The 23,308-nt window shown below is 28.1% G+C and overlaps 2 protein-coding genes and 1 long non-coding RNA gene across 5 annotated transcripts in view; 2 read left to right on the plus strand and 1 right to left on the minus strand.

Annotated features, from left to right (window-relative positions):
* The first annotated feature begins 399 nt into the window (after positions 1 to 399).
* Positions 400 to 11,016, plus strand: Dnmt1a (DNA methyltransferase 1a). The gene is made up of 15 exons (XM_076305834.1): positions 400 to 878; positions 980 to 1,343; positions 1,419 to 1,742; positions 1,922 to 2,074; positions 2,167 to 2,629; positions 2,707 to 2,906; positions 6,340 to 6,757; positions 6,837 to 7,157; positions 7,239 to 7,390; positions 7,466 to 7,800; positions 7,873 to 7,984; positions 8,620 to 8,769; positions 8,880 to 9,046; positions 9,124 to 9,364; positions 9,835 to 11,016. Exons 1-15 carry the CDS (start codon positions 400 to 402, stop codon positions 10,114 to 10,116), a joined length of 4,161 nt encoding a protein of 1,386 aa, XP_076161949.1. The 3' UTR covers positions 10,117 to 11,016.
* Positions 11,017 to 14,128: 3,112 nt separating this feature from the next.
* LOC143143977 (uncharacterized) lies at positions 14,129 to 15,015 on the minus strand. Its single transcript, XR_012991310.1, has 2 exons — positions 14,933 to 15,015; positions 14,129 to 14,502 (listed from the first exon to the last, which is right to left on the minus strand). It is a non-coding gene; the product is annotated as an uncharacterized LOC143143977 (long non-coding RNA).
* Positions 15,016 to 16,853: 1,838 nt separating this feature from the next.
* The window catches only part of LOC143143969 (phospholipid phosphatase 1), a 56,670-nt gene continuing 50,215 nt past the window's right edge, over positions 16,854 to 23,308 (plus strand). For all 3 annotated transcript variants that reach the window (XM_076305857.1, XM_076305858.1, XM_076305856.1), the window contains exon 1: positions 16,854 to 17,044. In XM_076305857.1, coding sequence (XP_076161972.1) covers positions 17,039 to 17,044 — 6 coding nt within the window. In that variant the 5' untranslated portion in view covers positions 16,854 to 17,038. The remainder of the gene's footprint in view (positions 17,045 to 23,308) is intronic.

The raw sequence follows: 23,308 nt of genomic DNA on the forward strand, positions 1-23,308 counted from the left end.
TAAATACAAATCTGTTTACAATATTTAAAAATTATAAATTAGCAAATCTTTATATACTACAAACTAAATACTTTCATTTATTAATGTACTTGTATAATTGTTTGAAATTACGACAGAATATTTATGATACTTATTTATGTAAGTTTTTGATTTTTTATAATTAATGATAAATTTATGTTTAAGTAGATAATATATTTAACGACTATGTTTTATAAAATTTATTAAATTAATATTTAAGAAATATTTATATTAGTTATTAATTGTTATAATGAATTTCTATAAATTTATTTTATTCTAGTATTAAAGAGAATTGGAGTTTTACTATTTATAATATTATAAAAACAAATATCAAATAGTAATAAAGGTCTTATTAACAAGAATTTATTGGTTTATATCAAAATGAAACCTGGTACCTCAAAATCTAACAAACACGGACAATCTATAATTGACATGTTTTCTAAACAAGTTGCTAAAAGAAAACGAACAGATTTTGAAACTATTGATGAACAACAATCACAAAAGTTACAGATTGATCAATCAAATGATAATGCTTTGGTAATAAGTAAACACAATAAAAAAAATAATGATCCACAAATAAAGGAAGAATATTTTGATGAACATCTTGAAAAAAAAGTAAAAAATGAAAATGATGTAGTTATATCAAAATTTCAACCTATAAAAACAAGTGCTTTATCTGGAAAATGTGAATATTGTCGCCAGAAATTGAATAATGAAATAAAATTATATCCGGGTCACCCAAATGGTGCTGTAGATGAAGAGATTGCTTTAACTGATTCAAAATTATGCTTATTTAATGGAAGTGAATCATTTATACATGAAAGTGATCAACTTCCACAAAATAAATTAACTCATTTTAGGTAAATCTTTTCTTATTTTAATAAATTCTCCTAAATGTTTCCTGAGAAACTTATAGAATTTGTACTTCAAATACATTTGTTTTTTTTTTTATACATTTTAGTGTTTATGATAAAAATGGTCATTTGTGCCCTTTTGATACCGGACTCATAGAAAAAAATGTAATGTTATATTTTTCTGGATATATGAAGGCTATTTATGAAGAAGATACATCACCTGAAGGTGGAATACCAACAAAAGATATAGGTCCATTAAATGAGTGGTATGTGTCTGGCTTTGATGGTGGTGAATTGGCTCTTATAGGTTTTAGTACAGCATTTGCTGAATACATTTTAATGGAACCATCGGAAGCGTATTCTCCTTTCATAGATGTGGTTAGAGAAAAAATATACATGAGTAAATTGGTTATTGAATTTCTCTTGGATGAAATTAATCCCACTTATGAGGATTTGCTGAATAAGCTTCAAGTAATTAAAATGTGTTTTTAAAGATGTTTTTATGAACATATTTTGTTTTATATTAAAAAGATGTAACTTTTACAGACAATAGTTCCACTTAGAGGAATGACAAAATTTACTGAAGATTCTCTATTACGACATGCACAGTTTATATGTGATCAAGTATTATCACTTGATAATTCTGCTGACTTTGATGATACACCTCTTATTACAAGCCCTTGCATGAGAGCATTGGCAAAGCTTGCTGGTGTCACGTTAGGGAAAAGAGCAGCATTTCGTAAAACACGTCAGGAACAAAAAGTTAAAAAACCTAGTTGGACAAAAGCAACTACTACAAGATTAGTTAATGACATGTTTGAAAATATGTTTGCTGACCAATTGATTAAACATGATGATAAAATAACAATGGTATATATTGATATTTGTAATTTCTTTATTTATGAGAGTAAGTTATATATGTAAATAACTAATACATTTTTTTATTAATACAACATTTTTATAAAGAAATTATATCTCAACTAATATGCACAAGATATTTTAGTATTTTTTATATTATATGCTTATTCTTTACACTTATTACATTAAAGGGACCTAAAAGACAGAGGTGTGGAATATGTGAATATTGTCAACAACCAGATTGTGGTCTTTGTAACGCTTGTAAAGATATGGTCAAATTTGGAGGGTCTGGAAGAGCTAAGCAGGCCTGCATTAGGAGAAAGTGTCCAAATATGTCTATTCAAGTAAAAATTAATTTCTTAAGAATACTAATTATTATGTGATTGATTGGAATTATTAAAATTATTTATAATAACTGTTTTATGTTCTTATTTAGGAAGCAGATGATTCTGATCCTGAAAATGAAGAACAATATGATACTATTATTGGAAATAAGAAATATGAAAAAGAAGAAAGTGGAAAAAAAGTTTTTAAAGAACTTAAGAAAGACATTGTATGGGTAGGGAATAAAATTGCTGATGATAACCAAAAAATTTTTTACAAATCTGTTATAGTAGGCGATGAAGAAGTGCAAATAAATGATTATGTACTTGTTGAGCCAAGAAATTCAGCAATTCCATTACACATTGCCAAAGTTATTTATATGTGGGAAAATAAAAGTGGTATGAAGCAATTTCATGTAAATTGGTTTCATAGAGGCAATGATACTATCCTTGGGGAAACGTCAGATCCTATAGAATTGTTCTTGAGTGATGAATGTGACGATATATCTATCAAATCTGTTAGATCAAAATGTACTGTTATTCTTAAAAATATACCACAGAATTGGGCTGATTTAGGTAATTGCTCAATGATATAGGGTTTAATATGATCATAAAAAAATGATATTATGCGATTCATATACTATTTGTTATAGGTAATATGAATTTGAGCCTCGAAGATGAGATAAAAGATGTAGATCACAAAACATTTTTTTATCAGAAGCGTTACATACCTGAAACAGCTAGATTTGAAGACCCTCCATTTGATCCAAAATGTATTCGTAAAGAAAATTATTACCGATTTTGTCCTGCTTGTGCTCGATTAAGAGCATTGGACCAGTTTAACACACCAAAGGTTTGTAAAGTTTACAAATATTCATTATTTTAATGTGTTTATAATGTTTATATGTGTATATATAATCGTTTATATTTACACGGTTAGATGTATCATTAAAATTATAAGAAAATTGTATTAGATGCCCTATTATCTGAATTGAATAATTATATTATTTAATTTATTTTAAAAAAAATATAACATTCCTTGAATATATATACCGAGTGATGCACTAAAAATTGTATGGTACACATTGGGCACCAGAAGTTCTTTTAATTGCTAGATATATAATCTTAATAGTTTATATAGTTCCAAATATTAATAATTTCCAAAAGAGTCTTTAAATCATTTTTAATGTAAGTACACATGCATAGTCGATCAGTAAGTGTAAATGACATATGTTCAAGTGTTTCTTGACTTATAACATTATATGCTGTAATGATAATATTTTTTATATATTCAGGTTTTGTTAGTGTCTTGCAATAGACTTACTTTTTTATGCCTACCTTCATACTGTAAAACTTTTGTTTGAAACATTTTTTCATATAACAAACAGTTCACAAGTAATTATTCATAAACAGATTATTTTAACCAATATTCTATCACATGTAACCTATATATTGTAAATAATGTTCCAGAGCAACATATTTACCATTTTTATCTTTTAGTTATTCATTATAAAAACTAAGATCAAATCAAGGAAAAAATTTAATTTAGTAGAGGTTTGTAAGGCATTAACCTCCAGTTTAAAGTCATTTCAAGTCACCAAAAAACAGTTATGAAGTAATATTGTTTAGCCATAAACAATAAATATTGTTTTAATAGATAAATGTAACTGTTTAAAAATTTGCATCTTTTTAAACCAACTTTCAAGTTGAAAGTTGGTGACCTTTTTCAAATTGTTCTTTCAAGTTCAAATTGGTGACCTTCAATAGCGATACAATAAAAGTTGAATAACTGCATGAAAATTGGAACACAAATCAGGCACTTATCCAATAGAAATATAGATTTTTTAGACCTGATACGACTGAATCATCTTCAAGGTTCGCCTTTGTGTCGAACATAGAAAAGAAAAAGTGAAAGAGAAAAAGGCCCAAGAGTCGAGGCAAGAAAAAAAAAATATATCGATGAGACAAATTAATGCAATGATGAAACTTTTTTATTTTGAGTTTTTTTTTAATGAAATTTCTACCATTCTATTTTATAGAGTTTTCTTTTTAAAATCCCCTCTACGAAATCATCAAAGAGTCTGGTTTCCCGGCTAAGAGCAAGTACATATCAATAACATGCATGCTATCATTTTGATAACAATTTAGAATCGATTATTTTATAATATTTTTCTCCTTGTTTACCAGACATGCGTCTCATGGTGCACCTTTCAGTTCAAAATTTCCCTTTCAAAATTGATTAAACTACTTTTTGCACGTACGAGCTGATAAAACACCTTCCCCATAGATGACACAAATGTTATTTGCTGTACTTGTTTCCGTTTTCGGAATTCATACATGAGATTACGAAAATGAACACGCTTTTTACTTATTATTTTATCGGGTATTAAATATAACAGTTTTATAACTTTACGATCTGTGGCTTTCGAATGCCTTCTACAGACTAAACTGAAGTGTAAAAGTTTAGTCACCTAAGTCCTTCGATCTCTGTGTCTTTATAAAATGTACCGCGCCACGAACTTATGAGACGACCTAATAATTTGAGGAAACTTTCCTTTAATATTGTGTTATAAACAAGTACAAGGCTTGCCCACTCCATCCTAACTAACAATGATAGAAATTGATAAATTTTGGTCTTGATTGGCAATGAAAGTTTTCTATAGGAGATGTTTCTACAAAGAACACGAAATATATAATATAATTATTTACTCTGGAAATGATAAAAAAGTTATACAAAATAAGCGTCAACTTTAGAATTTCATCATTTTCAATTCATTCAAATTTCTTCTTTAGATGACGATGTACCTTATCGTAATGCTTAAATTATATTTAAAAAACCTTCAGTGATATTCTCATCATCATAGTGATGAAGTGATTAATATCGCTGTTGCGTTATCGGCTCAACGATGACAACAATTTTTGCAGCAAAGACTGTTTGACTCTGTAACGTTTATGAACTAAAAACGAGTCTCACAATGGAAATTATCATAGGGTGTTCAGGTGACTGCATTGTCTTTTATCATTGAGTTCACTGGCGAAAGGATCACTCTGTAGGTCTCGTACGTCGGCTTAGTGCTCTAGAATGTAATGTTTGTTATTTTAAGGTAGCAGTCACTTCATTTATTTTCCTTGCTGTGGAGTATTTGTTTATGAGAGAGCTAAATATGACACGTTTCGATAAACGCAATGATAAATAAAGATCGTTCTTGATCGTCTAAATTCGAAACGAAGAATCAGTTCTCAAGGAGGCAGAACGCATTGAAATTTTGAAAAAATCGGTTTCTTTTTTGTCTTAGATAGTAGTTTGAAGTCTTGAAGAATAAAATCTGGAAAGTCTTTAAAAGAATCTATTTTTGGAAGTAGGAAGAGTGAAAAGATTCGTATAACTGCATGTCGCAAAGTCTACAAGTTCACCCATAACAGGTCATTTGCAAAATATGTATCTCGAGATATAGTTAACCGATTACTTTGAAATTTTGCAGATATCTTTACTATAACACTTATTAGGGAATGATGTAGTAATTTTTAAAAAAATTTAATTAAATACTTCGGAAAGTATAAACAAGAAATGTACAAATTTTTGTTGATTCTACGTTAAATCAATTTCTCTAAAAAGATATGTGAAATTAATTTGAAGCAAGAGATATTTTTTTTTTTTTTTGATAATATTACGCCAATCACATAAACGAAGGTGATTTTAACTTTCAAATAGCGCAATATTTCGCAACAGTCTTCTAAAGCTGCATTCATCAAGATACATTTATGCAATGTCGAACATTAAAATATATTATGTATGTGTTATTGAACTAGACGCAATTATTGTCGGTTATTGTTTTCACGTAACAACAATTTTATGGTTTTTCGGCTGAACTCGACACCGATGTACAATCGATTTACCAGCTGAGTTTTTGAACCAATACTTTCGTGATGAATTATCATCCGAAAAAGATAACTACGATTAATTTATGAGTCCCGAAAAACAATATTTTGAAGTTTACGCTTATTTTTTATAACTTTTTTATTATGTTTAGGGTAAAAATAATTATGCATTTCGGATTCCTTAGGACACATAAAAAACTTTCCCATACAAAATTCTATTAAAAGAATCCTCAGTTTTGCAACCATTGAGCTCTGGTTTGTAAAAATTAATATTATTCTTTCATAGCTTTGTTGTTTTCATCAATAACTCTCGTAAATTACATAATAATTTACCAGAGAATGTATTATTCAATAAATGAATTGAAAAAGTGCTTGTTAGTAATAATATATATTTTTCCTACTTCAAGGTATATGATCGAATAGAAGAAAAGAGTAGCAAAGAAGTTATTTATCGAGTAGTAAAATACAAGGGTAAAGAGTATACAGTTGGTACAGCTGTATTTCTACAACCAGAAACTTTTAAATTCAAATATAATATTAGATATCAAGATGTAGCAAATTTAAAAAAGAAAAATGTGGATGAGAATACGTATCCCGAGTTCTATAGAAAATCTTCCGATCATATAAAGGGTTCAAATTTTGATACCCCTGATCCTTTCTGCATAGGCTGTATAAATACAATATATGCTAATACAAATGATATACTAGTTTCATCTTCTGATATTAATATAAAAGTAAATAAATTATATAGACCAGAAAATACGCACCGAGATCCGACATTAATGGAACAAGCCGATTTAAATATGCTTTATTGGAGCGATGAAGGCATGTTACGAATTTATCGTAATAAATTATAATTATAATGCTTTAAAAATATTTGATATTATTATATATATTTTTGTAGTATGCGATGTAAAATTTTCCAAGGTAGTTGATAAATGCTATCTTGCTTACTCGGAGAATTTACATCAATCTATCGATGAATGGACTGCTGCTGGACCAAATCGATTTTATTTCAACGAAGCTTACGATGTAGAAAAAAAAATATTTGATGACCCGCCCTATAAAGCTATTAGCATTAGTGAAGGTGGAAAAAGTAATTGTAATTCGAAGCTTAAAAGCAAAAAGGCAGAAGATCAAAGAAAAACGTTTGTTAATAAACCTACTGAGTATAAAATGATTTCACGAAAATTGAAAACATTGGATGTGTTTGCTGGTTGTGGTGGTAAATACCTATTAAATGTTTGAGAATTACACATCATTGTAGCTACTTAAAAATTGAATATTTGTTACGTTTATGTTATAGGTTTGTCCGAAGGTTTACATCAAGCTGGTATTTCCGAAAATTTGTGGGCCATTGAAAAAGAAGAACCAGCTGCTTATGCATATCGGTTGAATAACTCTAATGCAACAGTATTTATAGAAGATTGTAATATATTGTTACAGAAAGTTATGGATGTTCGTATAATTTATACATCATTTCGCAATACCATTTTTATTACTACTATGTAATAAATTCAATGCGTATTTTAGGGTGAAGTAACAGATGAGATTGGTCAAAAGCTTCCTCAAAAAGGACAGGTAGAATTAATGTGTGGTGGTCCACCATGCCAAGGATTTAGTGGCATGAATCGTTTCAATTCGCGACAATATTCTTTATTCAAAAGTTCCCTTATTGTGTCTTATTTATCGTATTGTGATTATTATAGGCCAAAGTTTTTTATTATGGAAAATGTTAGAAACTTTGTATCATTTAAAAAAAGTATGGTTTTGAAATTAACATTGAGATGCTTAATTCGCATGGGCTATCAATGTACATTCGGTATTCTTCAAGCTGGAAATTATGGAGTACCTCAAACAAGACGAAGGTTTGTTTTATTTTGTGTTTATTATAGATCTATTTTATCATTCTGGAAGTCTTATTTTGCTATATCATGTAGAATGATAATTTTGGCTGCTGCACCTGGACAAACACTTCCAAATTATCCAGAACCGACACATGTATTTAGTAAACGTGTGTGTCAATTAAATGTACTAGTCGATAATAAAAAGGTAAATACACATTATTATGTCTCAATATACGGAGTGGACATTATATCGGACGCTACGATATTTGAATTATTTCATATGATTTGACAAAATAAAGTCTTTCTAATACAAGTGCATTAGTTTACAACGGAAAGTGAATTGACTTAGTAAAAATTTTAATTGATGAGAATAACTCCATGGGCAGAAAATAAGATAGTAACCAATTATTATTGTATTCAGTATTATTTAAAAAACACAAAATGATTTCAATATGTTGTAGTGAAAGGACTGATTTCTAAATTTTTACTACGAAAATTCAATTTTCGGTAAAAAATAACGAATTTTTGTTTGAAACATTTGTTTCTTTAAGCCAATTGTTCTACTATTTACATTTCGGAGCTTATGACCCTTCCCCACTCTATCTTCTTACCATGGTACCACTTGGTGACTGATGCCATGTTATACAATGCACGTCCAATACGAACACTTTTCGCGAAAATTTGTTTATTATCTTCTTTAGAAGTGGTAACGGCTCGATTTTTATTCAACTATCGAAAACAATTTGAATATCGTGACAAATAATATGATAACCACATTGTTTACGTAATAATATTTGTTTATAGCTTTAAAATATATTTAATTATTAAATATTATTTCAGTATAGTTCAAATTGCACTTGGATAGAATCAGCACCATTTCGAACAATTAATGTAAAGGACTCCATGTCTGATCTACCGGAAATTAAAAATGGATGGAGTAAGGAAGAAATGCCTTATAATAGTGAACCAATATCGCACTTTCAAAGAAAAGTAAGAATGTGTGATCAAAATATTTCAATACAATTTAAAGAAATAATTATTTGTCAAAATAAAAAATACTTGTATTTCTTTTATATTTTAAGTTTTAACTTTATTTTTAGGTGAGAGGAAAGCAGTATCAACCATTATTGCGAGATCATATATGTAAGGAAATGGCACCTCTTGTAGAAGCTAGAATGGCTCACATACCAATTGCACGTGGTTCAGATTGGCGTGATTTACCAAATATTTCTGTGAGATTGAGTGATGGTACTTATTGTAAACAGCTGTATGTAAAAACAAAATTCTTCAAATTTAAAAAAAATGACAGAGACTGTTATTGCACATATTTTATTCTTTTTTAAGGGAATATATTTATGATGATAAGAAAGTTGGAAAAAGTTCTACGGGAACATATCGTGGAGTTTGTAGTTGTTGCACAGGAAAATCATGTGATTCTACAGACAGACAATTTAATACCCTAATTCCATGGTGTCTGCCACATACAGGAAATCGTCATAATCATTGGGCTGGTTTATATGGTAGATTAGAATGGGATGGATTTTTTGGCACAACTATTACAAATCCAGAACCTATGGGAAAACAGGTACAAACGTTTTATTACCTAATATGAGAGTAATGTTCACAATAACGTTGGCCTTGTCGATTTTAATCACCTTGAAATATGTTGGATAGTTATGTTTTTGAGAATTCTGGTGCAAAAAATAATTGTCGCTCACTCTTAGTTTTTAAGACATAATTATTGGAAACATTGAGTTACAACACACAATTTTCACATATAAACTTCTTTTCTACATTTCATGGTTTCTAATGTATTTGATCAAATAAGAATTTTACCTTAAATCTTATGCTGATACTAAAATTAAACACCTGCCCTAATAATTTTGTAAAAATTACTTTTCTACAAAAAATTTGATCACTACTTTTAAGTTTCCTAAAATATATTTAAAGATTTTTTATATCATAATGTAACTGAATTCGTAATAGATATAATTTATGATTCGGATTGAAATTGACTTTGATTTATCATATAAAATTTGACGCATTGGTTTTTAGGGTCGTGTATTACATCCAGTACAAACAAGAGTAGTGAGCGTACGTGAATGTGCGAGATCTCAAGGATTTCCAGATTCTTTTCGTTTTTACGGCTCCCTACTTGATAAACACCGGCAAGTAGGAAATGCAGTTCCACCTCCACTCGGAGCAGCTATTGGACATGAACTACGGAAATGCATACAAAATGAAAACATAGCGTTCGAGGCTCATATAGACACGAAATTAATCGACGATTGTGCAAAATCTAATGTACATGATACAAATGTCGGAGAAAATGTTTAAATGATATGCCGATTTGGGTTTAAGTATTAGAAAAAAATGAATTTATCCGTGATTTAGTTTAAATATTCATACATTAATTATGCAGCTATAAATGTTTTTTAATTTTCGATTATATTTATTTATCGTGTATTTATAAACTTATAAAACTTTCTCCCATTTTTCTTCACGTTATTTAATAACTTTATAATTGACATTAAAATGTTAATCTTAAACCTTTCCAAGAAATAATTTATTATTATTAGAGAGAATAGTCTTGTAAATCTAGATTTTGAATGAGTGAGAGTATATGGGAGATAAAAAAGAAGGAAAAGTCTGATCGATTTGTATGGAATGAATGAAAAGTATTTTATAAAAATAAAACTAGAACAATAGTTCACACTTTCGATGAACAATTTTTGTATTACATTATGTGATATTATTTGAATTATTCTTCAAGGCAGTATTAAAGAGTAATCCTTATTAAGTTCAATCCGAGATAAAAATTACTAAGTACTTCGCTTTTAAATAAATTGGCAGTCTCGATTTGTCATCTGAAAGCGGAAATTACTGTACAAATTAAAATCTGGTTATATTTAAATTATGGAATTTTATTATGTAAACACACTTATATACTGTATACAGCAACAAGTGTCTAAAACGTTAACAAACGATTTCTTATGCTAAAATTGTAATTGTCCATAGTATTTATGGGGCATATATGCAGTCTATGCTATGTGCTATGTGTTATGTGTTATGTGTTATGTATTGTGTTATCGATAAAACTGAATATTTTTGCACTTAATTATTCTTTTTTCAATTTTAAAGCCTAATCGTATTCCTCATACCGGTAATGTACCGGTAATTATAGTAATTGCCAAACGAATTGATCTGTCAAAACCGTTGGGAAATAAATTTACTCTGCCTATATCACTGTTTTTTTCATTTCCGCATTCTACTCCCATTCATCAGTAGTTTGGCGTTTAATCAGCCTGTTTGCTTATTTTAGACAAGGAACGTAAGCCGATAGATACATTGCGTATCAAATATGGAAGAAAGCTGATATTCATTACTTTAACAGATGGCACAGAAACAATGTCGTTCAGTCTACGCAGCAAGTATTGAACACGCGTAATACAGTGACTCTTAATATTCGGACTTCATGCTATTCAAAAAGTTGTTGATTTCGATTGTTTATAATAGTAAATTTGGATTAATTTTTGTATAATGTACTAGAACATTCGTTACAGTTTATAGTAACATAAATTTTATTCATTTATTGCACATAGTTTTCTTAATATTAAACAACAAACTGAATTATGTCGAAATGTAACGTGGCGAAAATATTCGAATATGTAACTTATTTACATATTTCTTACGGATAACGATACATCTAAGCCATTTGTTTACAAACATAACGTTAAGCAGTATGAAGTACACACTTCAAAATCTGGGTTGCTGTTAGAAAGTCGTTACGATCAGTCAAAAATTTTGAATACGGGACGAAAAAGTAAAAATATTTCATTTGATGTACGACAATTAATCATTCTTTACTAAAAGAAAGGAAAAACATATCTTTTAAAGTAAAGATATTACGTAAGTGTATCATGGCTGATGTCCTATGAAGATACATTGACGAGGACCGAATTGAATCAATTCTTCAAAAAGATTGGCCAGAAAAATTTAATAATCGAAATAAACATATTATTCTGAGAAAGCTACCCAAAAAAATATTAATTGTTGTTTGTGTTAATAATTTTCAGGTTCAAATATTATAGTTTATCAAATGTCCAAATATTTTTGCCACGTTACATTTCAATATAATTCAGTTTATTGTTTGATATTAAGGAAAGCGTGTACAATAAATAAATAAAATTTATGTTACTAAAAACTGTAATGAATGTTCTAGTATATTATACAAAGATTATTATCATAAACAATCGAAATCAACAACAATTTTTTGAATAGCATGATGTCTGAATATTAATAAGAGTCACTGTATGTTTATGTATATATACTATACTTTTCTTTGTACACGTAAGATGTATTTATTTCTACATGTCCCGCGAGTTGTGTTAAGATTATTTTCAATAAAATTTATTTTAAATTACTTTTACTATATGAATTTATATTTATTTCAATATTATTTTATCTACATTGGACAACATAATTTATTGTAAAATTAATTTATCGAGTATTACACTTTATTGTATACTTCAATTGGAAAAGGACAGACAAATAGATTTCTTTGACATTGAGAAGCCTAACGGAAATTCTACCACAATCTTATAAGTGGAAACGCGTTCCCTTATATGATCAAAAGTAATTTTAACTCACAGCAATTCTATAATTGGTAGTTACTTCAGTTGCTTGTGTCTTTCTTGGAAGAATTTTCTCGTATAAAAAGACGTAGATGTATTTGGCTCATCATGCTAAGATTATTTCACTTTGGTCAAGATAACTTGTAGAAATTTGAACAGAAAAAGAATGATAACGGATATTTGCGTCATAATTCTTTCTCCTTTATCTTTGCTAGGTAAACTATTGTTTTAAATTTTCTTATTATATTTTCAATATTGAATAATTTGTTAGTTTCTAGTTTTTGTTATGTATTACTTTGTTATAGCGGGAAACAATAATTTAATACTAATCTAACATCAATACAAATAATACTGGTCTACAAAATTTGTACTTGTATTTTATATTGGTAGTATTTTTTCGTTGAATTTAAATGTTCAATTCGCCTTTTTCTATTACATAAGATTTTTGAGTTGTACACAGTTTAATATTTAATAACTCGTACAATCCCATATATTTATGACGTATAAAATGTTACCTAAAATGTGCTACTTGTTGATTTTCTGGAATACTTATCTCCAGAAACATCCCGTTTAAGTTCTCAACAGTATACACACCATTTGCCCTAGTGTCGCTTTTCCGTGAGCGAAATGTCGCAATATTTCCAAAGCGAAATTACATATAAACTACATACTAGTGTAAGAACCTATAACCATCGATCGAGACCGTATTTGGTCAAATATCCGGAGAAGTGTATTCCAAGAATTGGAATAGTGTAATACGATAGGAGATCGAATATCCGTGAAACACAAACTAATGTCGCCAAAGAGTTTTATGCAAAATACGACTTTAAAGACTGTATTAATTTCATTGCAAAATCGTAGAATGACATAACATTTGAAAACGTTAGAAATGCGTAGAAGAAGCTTTTAAAACGTCAAAATTTATCCGAAAATTCTGATATGAATCTACAAAATTGTGAATTCAAAGTCAGATTAAGAAAATCTAAATCAAGGTAAAGTATCAGGATGGATTCAAGAATGTGAAAGAGAAGAAGAGTCTATTTTACATAACACTGTAGAATCAGCAGAAGAAACGCAAACGACATAGAATCTGAAAATAATTGCCCAAAGAAAGAAAAAATAGACAATATATTTTATAATTTGGAGAACTGGACTAATAATGTACTCAAATATATTAAATTTCATATGAAAATTCTAATAGACTATTATAATGAAAAATAATTACGTTATTTCAATTATAGAACTTACCATTTAAAATAGAATTTTATTTTTATTTTTATTTTAAAATTTGCTCTCACACTTCTCTCTCGCTTTTTATACAATATCACATATCAAGCCTTTCACACTAATTAGATTAATTATTATAATAAAATATTATTAAAGTATTACTGTTCTTGCAATATGTGTTCTTATTTATTAAGTCTAATTTAAGATATATAAGTACTATTTGTTTAATTAAGATTAATTCCAAGGTATGCTTAAGGAAAATTAATACAAAGTTAATGTAAATATACTTGTATTTTTATCATTTTAGTACGAATTTCAATAATCCAATTAAAGTCATCTTGTAAATAATATAATAAAAAATAATGAAAAAAAATGTCTTATTTTGGTAACTCAATACCAATTGAGTCGTATACACTAAGATCACAGATAACGCATAAGTTTGTTTCGAGTCAGCAGTTCCAGGAATAGGCGAGTATACACAATAGAAAAAAAAATAGATTTTGTATTAGTATTCAATGAAAAAAAATACATTAATACAATAACACAACAATACAACAATACAGTAATACAACAATCTTATTTACCAGTATTATTAACAAAATAACTATAAAATCTATTAATATTGGTTCTATATTTAAATTATAGTAAATTTATATCATAAGTTAATTTTTATATTTTCTCTTTGCTTTATTTTGGATTTGAATATATATCACTCCACTCCAAGGGGTTGGGAGACTCTAGAAAACTTCCTCCACATATAAAAAAAAAGAAACGTGAGAAAGAGGGAGAAGCAAATTCCATTGAATTCTTGTGAAAGCTGTATAGTATCTGTATCAGGCACTCATTCAAGTTCCACCAGTGTCTAGGAGAAAAATTATGTGTGTAAGTCGATCGGATTAATCGACAGGGATTTGAACCCAGATTTTCTGCTTCCATATTACATGATTTTAAAAGAATAAGAGACTGACAAACATAATGGTATCTAAAATTGTATACATATTGCCATTAAACCCACAAATATTCTTTGTAACTGTTCCATACATTTATTAAATTTAGTAATAAATAACTAGTAATTATAAACTCTTGCATTAAGATTAATATTCTTTTATATCACACAGTATCGTTATAACTTTTTTGTATCAACACTGCAAAGACAGGATAGTTTTAAGCAACATATAAAGAGTTACACATGCATATATATGAACTAAATATCTAATAAATATTTATGTACTATTACATTTAAATTCAGAATCTTAATTAGTTATAGAATCTAGAAATTAATCACTACTTACATTTATGCATGCATAAAAGAAAAGATGTGTGTTACCAAATAGCATAAAACACAAGTTTCTATCAACCTACTGACAAATCCAAAATCTCTACCAGAAATTAGAAGAAAATATTTGCACATGTTAAGGAACGTAGTAATCTAACACAAATTGATGTATGTATGTATATTATCATAAATCTATAAAAATATGTAATATAAATTATACTAAATTAACTTAAATTTTTGAAATAAATATGTCAAAAAATATTGTAAAAGTACAGTAGGATTACTTTAGATTAATTCTGAAAGTAATATTAATATTTTGCGGTTGAGATATATTTGATTTCATTGAGAGAAATTGTGGTTATGATGGAAAACTAAATGACTTGAACTTTCGATTCGACCAATCACAGTCAAAAGTTATCTTCACAACTCTCTGACTAGCATCGGATTATTCAATATAGGATAAAATTAAATATAATATTTAAAATAAAAAGACAATATCAATAACATAACATTCATTAATTTATATGATACATTTACAATTTATTTTAATTAATATGAATATTGTATTGATTATTATATTATGTTATAGATTTTTATAGCATTGTTAAATTAAATATAGAAAAAATAATGGAAAATCAACAATTTTTTGTAATGTCTCAATTAATTTTTTATATCTCTTAAATTTGACATTGAGTGATTCACAAAAGACAAATTATACTTTAAACTATAATGTATATATATTGTAATATTTGAAACATACAAATTTATATCATAACTAAATACTGCATACAGACATTTTTTAAATGAAAAAAGGAATTTATTAACAATCGAAGTTAAAATAAAGATTAATATAAATTATAAAAGGGTGTATTTTAATGTCAATTGACCATTTAAGAAGTTATATTAATATAACAGTTCAATAACGTAGGATTCCTATGGAATTTTATTTTGAAGAAATTTTACCTGAAATGAATTTTTGCTTTCACATTTGGAAAATATGAAGTTTTTTTTTAGCCATTAAAAATAAATACATAAAAAAGTCTTAATTTAAACTCCAAATAAGCAGAAATAAAATCTTGTGCGTAGAAATATTACGAGTATTATATTGACACAAATTTATAATACTGGATGATCTAAAATAAAAAATTTATATAGTTTACAAAAATATCAGTTTGCCATTTTAGTTGGACAAGGTGAAATTTGAAAAAACTGAAAATTGTATAATTAGATTCTCATTATTACGAAAGATTTAACTATTCTTCTGATGTGGAAAAAAAAAGTTTTGAATTCATGATAAAAGTACTGGGATAATTATTTAGCAAACTATATTCTCAACACGATTGAATAACATGCCCTTTTTCGAAGTAATTGTCTTTTGTCGTATTAATTACGTTCATAATATTTAATAACGACATATTTTTATTGTTGTAATATCAATTGCATTATCAATAACTTCTATACTAGCTAAAATTGTTTACGATGTATGGAATGACGTTTTATACGTGTATTTGTTTAATTTTTCAAGTGCATGTTGCTAAATGCACTTTATTTCAAAGTGTACTTGAAGCTAACATACTTCATTTTATTTATTTTAAAAATGTTCGCTATAAATCTCTCAGGAAAAACTTGTTTTTTGTCAATTAGCAAGGTATGACGTAAGGCGCGTGATTATTGGTTTCGTATACCTTTTGAAAAAAATTCATAACTTTTATAATTTTTTGAGTTTCGATTATTTTTAGAGAGCAAAATATTCATAAAAAGCAATGTTTTGATAAAAAAAAAATGTTAAAAATCAATTTTTGTACTTTTTACACTGATCTAACTTTTTAACTCAAAAATAGAGTGCGAGTAAATAGAAATTACTGAAATAATATGTACATCCCCTCTTCTAATCCCCACTCTCTGGTTGAATGTTGAATCATACACAATAACACAGTTTGAAGCTATGTGAAGTGACAATCGAACGTGCCTCTACGTAGAGTTTTCATTTATGTTCATTTCTTCAGTGTTATACACAATTTAAAAATATTTGATAAATGTGCACTTTGTTTGCAATACGTTGTGAATGACATTTTTCTAAACTATTCGTCACACGTAGAATACGTGTTACTACACGTGGACAATGCAGGTTAGAGTTTAATAATAAATAACAAAATTTCATTTAAGTTAATTCTTTTGTTATTTATAAAACATTTATGCATTAAATGTTCTTAAGTATAATTTTGCAGATTTTAACACTGATTAAAATATGACTAATTTTTAAATGTTTTCCTTTGATCTGTCAAATTGACATTTCATGTTATTGTCAATTTTATACTTGAGCAATCTATTTAATATGAATTTATGTAACATACATTTTTATTATGTTTGTAATGTAATTGTAACATATTGAAAATCATTTTTCTTTTATTTTCTTTGTAAAATCGAATTTATTTTATTTTTTTGGGCATTTGATAATAATTACTTAAAAATTGCTTATCACATACATATATGTGTATAGCTTGTGAAGCTTAGTAGGAATAATAAATTTGATTTGTGTAATAGAAATTTGTTCTTTTTTAATAATTTTCATTATATTTATATTAGAAAACAAAAAAAGATTAAAACTGTACTTATTTACAGTATAAAGTAAACTGAACAGTACCAAAATTAACAAAATCTTTTAATTGAATAAATATTTCTTACAATAAAAAATAATATTTTGTATTTCATATGTTCATATATAGAAATGATAAAAGCAATTTAATAAACATTGTTTATTTATCTATGTGTATAGAATACACATTCATTATATCCATAATGAGTCGCATATTTATAGATATTAAAACTTCAAACTTTTATTACGTTTATTCACTTTCAAGATTTAAAAATTAATTTGGAAAAAAATATTATTTATTAAAGTATGTATAAGTTTATTTATTGGTACAGTAATAATTTCTAATTTTTAGAAATTTTTTTTAATGCAAAATGAAGTAACTAAAGTATTATTTACAAGGAATAACTGTTTTTAGAACATACAGCAAGTTTTGTTATTTTCATGATATGAATTTGTTTCAAATTGTGATATGTAATGTGGCATTCTCTTTATATGTACATTTCCATTTAACTCTTTTGTGAATAGGAGGATTCAAAATATATAGTTTGGATATTCTTTGATTTTTTTTCTTCTTTGGTGATATGAAAACAGATTAAAAACAAAAATTTGAATTCAAATTGCATACGTTTTTGTCAATAAAATCTACACAGAATATTGAGATGAACTAAATTATTTAATTTCTTAATATAGAAGGTCTTTAATAATACATTTTCATGTTTACATTTAGCTGGAAGATGATCACTTTGAATCCTTAATATGATATTAAAGTGATAGAAGTTGTTCAAACACAAAAATGCCAGTAATTAGAAAATAAAGATAAATAGCTTATATATTTATATAAATCATTTTAGTATGAAATTCATCCTTCTAATAGAAGTTAGAAAGATAGACTATACACATATGTAAAGTGCATAAAACATATTTATACATTGATTAATTTCAACAAAAACTTTTTGTAATTTAGTTCATTAGTAAATTTTTACACCAAACAATTTGTACATATTTTTAAAAGTGTTTCAAATAAATTTTGTACAAACAAAATTAAAGTGTTTGTATACTTTATGAAAATAAAAACAACAAACATGAAATTGGCAGGAATAGATATGTAATAAATATATATACAGTTTTTAATTCATAAAATATTTTGTAATGAAAATACAAGAAGTGATGATGTATATTATGCAAGCATCACGATAATAAATAAACGCTAAGTCATATTTATCTATAGTTAAGAAATGAAGGTACCAATAATAAGTCTCTGCTCTTACAACTACTTAACATACCCATTTGATTAAAATATAAAAATCTTATACAAATTTATCTTAAACCAATTATAAAACTAACAAAAGCTGAAATATTTAATTTATAAACATATGTCTACATATCTATATTTATGTGGCACAGTCAAAGCATGAACTTATAAGAAAACCCTGGAATGTGTTATGCATTGATTTTAAAAAGACTCTGGGTAGACAGAGGAGCCCAGAATATTTGACGCTTTTTTAGCCATTTGTCCTGATACTACACAATTTAACAAATATTAAGCAAAAATGATCATAATAAAGCTTCCTATGCATACAATCAGTTTGAATCTTATCGTAGTAAAATGTGCTTTTTTAATCATGGTCATTTCTTTGGCATTTAGAATAAAATTTAACAAATACAATAAAATTCATAAGAAATCCTAATTGTTTTTGCTTTATTATTATAAAAATAAATTTTCTTTTTGTAGTCATTTGTGAGAAAAATGCAAAAATATTCAAAGGTTGTTCTTTATGTAAATCTGGGTTAGTTTAGTTCAATAGCAATATAATATTTTGTACAAAATATATCAGTTGCTTATGATCAATGGAATGTTTCTGGTTTAATAGTGAATAATCATATAAAGTAATATATTATGATGATAAGTAGTAGAAATATAATAGTTTTAAGAAGCATGATTAATGTAACAGTTATTAATAATAAATTATAATAAGTAGTAAATATCTAATAGTTTTAAGAAGGATAGTTAATGTAACAGTTATTAGTTAAAATGCAAAAGAATGATTTCTTAATAGATAATTTTTTATTCAAATTAAAATAAAATAGGTAAGAAACAGAAAAGTTTACCATAATAAGATTTGGGTGAATGCTTCGCGTGTGGTTAAGAAGCTTCGATCGAAACTGTTGTACTATTTTTTTATTTGCAAAAATTGTAATGTCATAATTACTTGACAATCCAGGTAGCGAATCATGATTATTATTGCTTAATAGAAGCAATAGAGCTCAAATATTTTTTTTATTCTTTAACTATTTACGAAACCTCATTAAAATCGGTGTGTAACATGCCTGAGGTCCTCTTCTTAGTAATGTACGCATTTACTAGTGAGTTTGGTGCAGGTTAAGTTAAGTTCTTAGTTAATTGTCACTAAAATCCCTAGTAAAATGTGTTAAGATTGTATGAATTTATCAAAATTATATTTGCGTTTATAATTCCTCACACTTGCCGCAAGATTTTAAATAAATGGTGTTATTGTACTGTTTAATCCTAAATTTTAAAAAATAAATAACCTAAAAACATTATTTTTGCATTTTGAAACAAAAATATTCTCTTTCTGCTGGTTCGGAACAAACTTGTCTCTTGCAATTTTTTTGCTTGTGTGGTTTTATTATTAAATTAAACATCTGATTAGAAATTGAAATCTATTTTTGGACATAGCTGCTCAAAATAGTGCAGAACTCAAATATAAAATGTTAATAAGTGCTTTCAATCCAATTGTGTTCTAATTGGTTTTGTATAAATTTGTATTTGCCAGAGTTTTAGTTTTCTGAATATCAATTTCTCCATTAGTATATAAACAAATTATATCTATCTTTACTAAGAAATCAATTGAAAGTGCTTTCTTCGGTATTCACATTACGTGTTTTTTCTATGAAGTCAGGAAACCAAGAAACTAAATTTTTCTTTCTTGTTCTGGTATATTTCGGGTAAAATAGAGCATTATACTTTTTTCTCTGTTTCTGACAAATTATTAAATTCAGAGTCCTCTTTATCCTCCACAATAAAATCATCATCTTCGTTTTTCTTATCTTCCGTTATATTGTCAATATTTTTGTCTTTATCACAGTCATCATTATTCAACTCTTGTCTGACTACACGTGACGAGTGATCTAGTGTTTCTTGACTCGTACATGTTATTTTATTATTACAAAACAACACAATGTAAAAATCAATTAATTATTTAATTGTTTAATTATTATATAATTATATAATATAATATATATAAAACCGATATTATTAATATATAATATATATAAAGCCGATTTCACGTAAACGTAATGCAAAATCACACAGAGCAACAACGTATAATATGAAGGACACATTCACCTGAACGATTTTCCAAAAACTGAATAGATTCTTCGATGGATTTTCCATCATCTAAAAACGGATTGGCTGTGATACATGAGGAGGGTCAAAAAGACCCCGCATCGCAGCTCTAACCCATTGCATTGTTAAGGATTTTTTTCTTTGAGCTGTTGCCTTGGAGAGACTTAGATTCCACTCCGTCCCATTTGATCTCCAACTCATTAAAGCCATATTGCCCCGTTCGTCAACTGGTAGCCGTTTAGTGTAGGTCAAACAAGACAACTTTTAGCACCTGAGCCACTGAGTAGATCGTTTCCGTGTAAACATGATGGACTCGGTAGTCTCTCCCGAATTGGGGAGAAACCGGCCTAGTGCGCCGACTATTTTCTTCTATAATCGGGGAACTAGGCGACCAAAGTGCCCCTCAAAACGCCAGTGTCTATCGAGGATCAGTCCCAAATATTTCATCTGGGACTTCACCTCAACACTGTTGTCACCCATCTGGATTAGAAGGGTGATGGCTCTAGCCAAGGTGCGAGAGAACCCAGCACCTCGATCTTATCCAAGCCGATATCTTTACCCCTTTGGGACATGATCGAGGATTTATGCAGGAATTACTCCCAATTGCATCCAGATACAATTTGGTTTCTCGAGTCATGTTTTTCCATGGATTCTAATACTTTGTCAGAATCGACATTGGAATCACTGTTTGATATAGTTCTCCATCCGATGAGTTTTCATAATTGCGGCAATTTTTCGCAGAAGGAAAAGGAGATTGCTCGTTGATCGGTTATACGGGAATATCAATTGAATAAAAAAATAACAAAAACAATGAAAACAATAAAAATAACAAAACAAGTAAGTAATAAAATAAAAAATGAATAATAATGGTCATAAAGATAAGAAAGAAGAGTAAAGATAAAAGCAAAATTCTCTGTGGCAGAAGTGATAAAAGTGGTGGTAGAGAGACTTGATCATTATGTGAAAAATTAATTTCTATGTTGTTTATTACATTTGGTTTTATGAAAGATGTAGTTTTTCCAAATGATTTTTTTTTTACATAAAGCATTTAAAAAATAATTATTTGTTTCGCAATATGCACCTAAATCTTGTTTAGTTATATTTGAGATGCTTTCTGTGTTCATCAACGGTGTTGAATACTTCAGCTTCGTTGTTTTTCTCATTTTCTTTTGTTCCGGTTGCTCTGTAAACTGTCTTGATGTTAAGTTTTCTAGTGTTTTGTGATTTTATTGCGTTGATGCACACACGTTTACGAAATATCTATATTGTTCGAGTAGGGTGAATACAATTTTTGAAATCAACGTCTTCATCCATTGATTTGTTTAAATCTTTTATTTTGAGTGATGTGTTTTCCAGTCCTTTTTGTACTCATAATTGAAAATCTGGTACATCAACGAGCATTTTCTTTGTCCTATTTCGTTTACGTACACTTTTCAACTTTTCGTATATATTTCCTTACTAGTTGTGCAATTCGAAATGTGTTAGGCTTGGCTTTGAAATCGTAGATATTATTACACGCTGAACCTTTGCGTATTTTCTGTTCCAGTCTGCCGTTGCTGTCTCATTCATGCTTGCCGTTAACAGTTCTTGTCCATTTACGATTTCGAAGAGTCACCTCATAATCATGTAGAGCTGTAACGTGGCTCTACTGTATCCAGGTTCGTGGCCTATACCAACGTTACTTTCTCACAAGTCGTTGAATATCAAGATTAGAATATCCCCAATCGTCTCATCTATATTTGTAATATGAACTTCCAGAACGATATTAGGTTGCAAGCTCCATGTATCCATACTGGTTGATACGAAGCCTCACTATACCTCTACTGTTTCTACATAATCAGTGCCCATGGTGATTAACTGCAGCTCGTATAACAAGTCGAAGATGTATTCCGCAATTTGGGACAATCGCTACTATTATGATCCAACCTTCTGCTAACCCCTATGATACCATTTGGTGAGGTCGACATGGCACCACCATCACTTTCAGTCGAGTTATTTTGCACTTCGTATTGTTAGTGCTGGTTAACTAATGCTTCACATACGTGGGGTCGGTGCTCTCTAACAGCTACCGAGTTTAAAAACGGCTGTACTGTAGACCTATATGTTGTGCGTTTATCCTACAAATACTCGATTTTCTAGGCAAAGCTAGAATAAACAAGATCGTGAGAAGACCATTCTGAGTTAAAATAATTATAACCATGAAAAGAGAGAGCTCGTAAACATAACCACACATAAATATGAACAATCACGAAATTGTGTATACAGATCAATCCAGTGCAGTGTATTGAATGATTAAATAAACGCGAATTTTGTTAGTATTAGAGCAAGATAGAAACAATATTGTTGCGAGCATCGTGTTTATGATCATGGCAGTAAATTCAAATCGGAATTCGGACGAAAAATGATAAAGTCCAACGAAATCTGCCCTG

This window comes from Ptiloglossa arizonensis, chromosome 3, assembly GCF_051014685.1.
Source record: "Ptiloglossa arizonensis isolate GNS036 chromosome 3, iyPtiAriz1_principal, whole genome shotgun sequence".
Classification (NCBI taxonomy): Eukaryota; Metazoa; Arthropoda; class Insecta; order Hymenoptera; family Colletidae; genus Ptiloglossa; species Ptiloglossa arizonensis.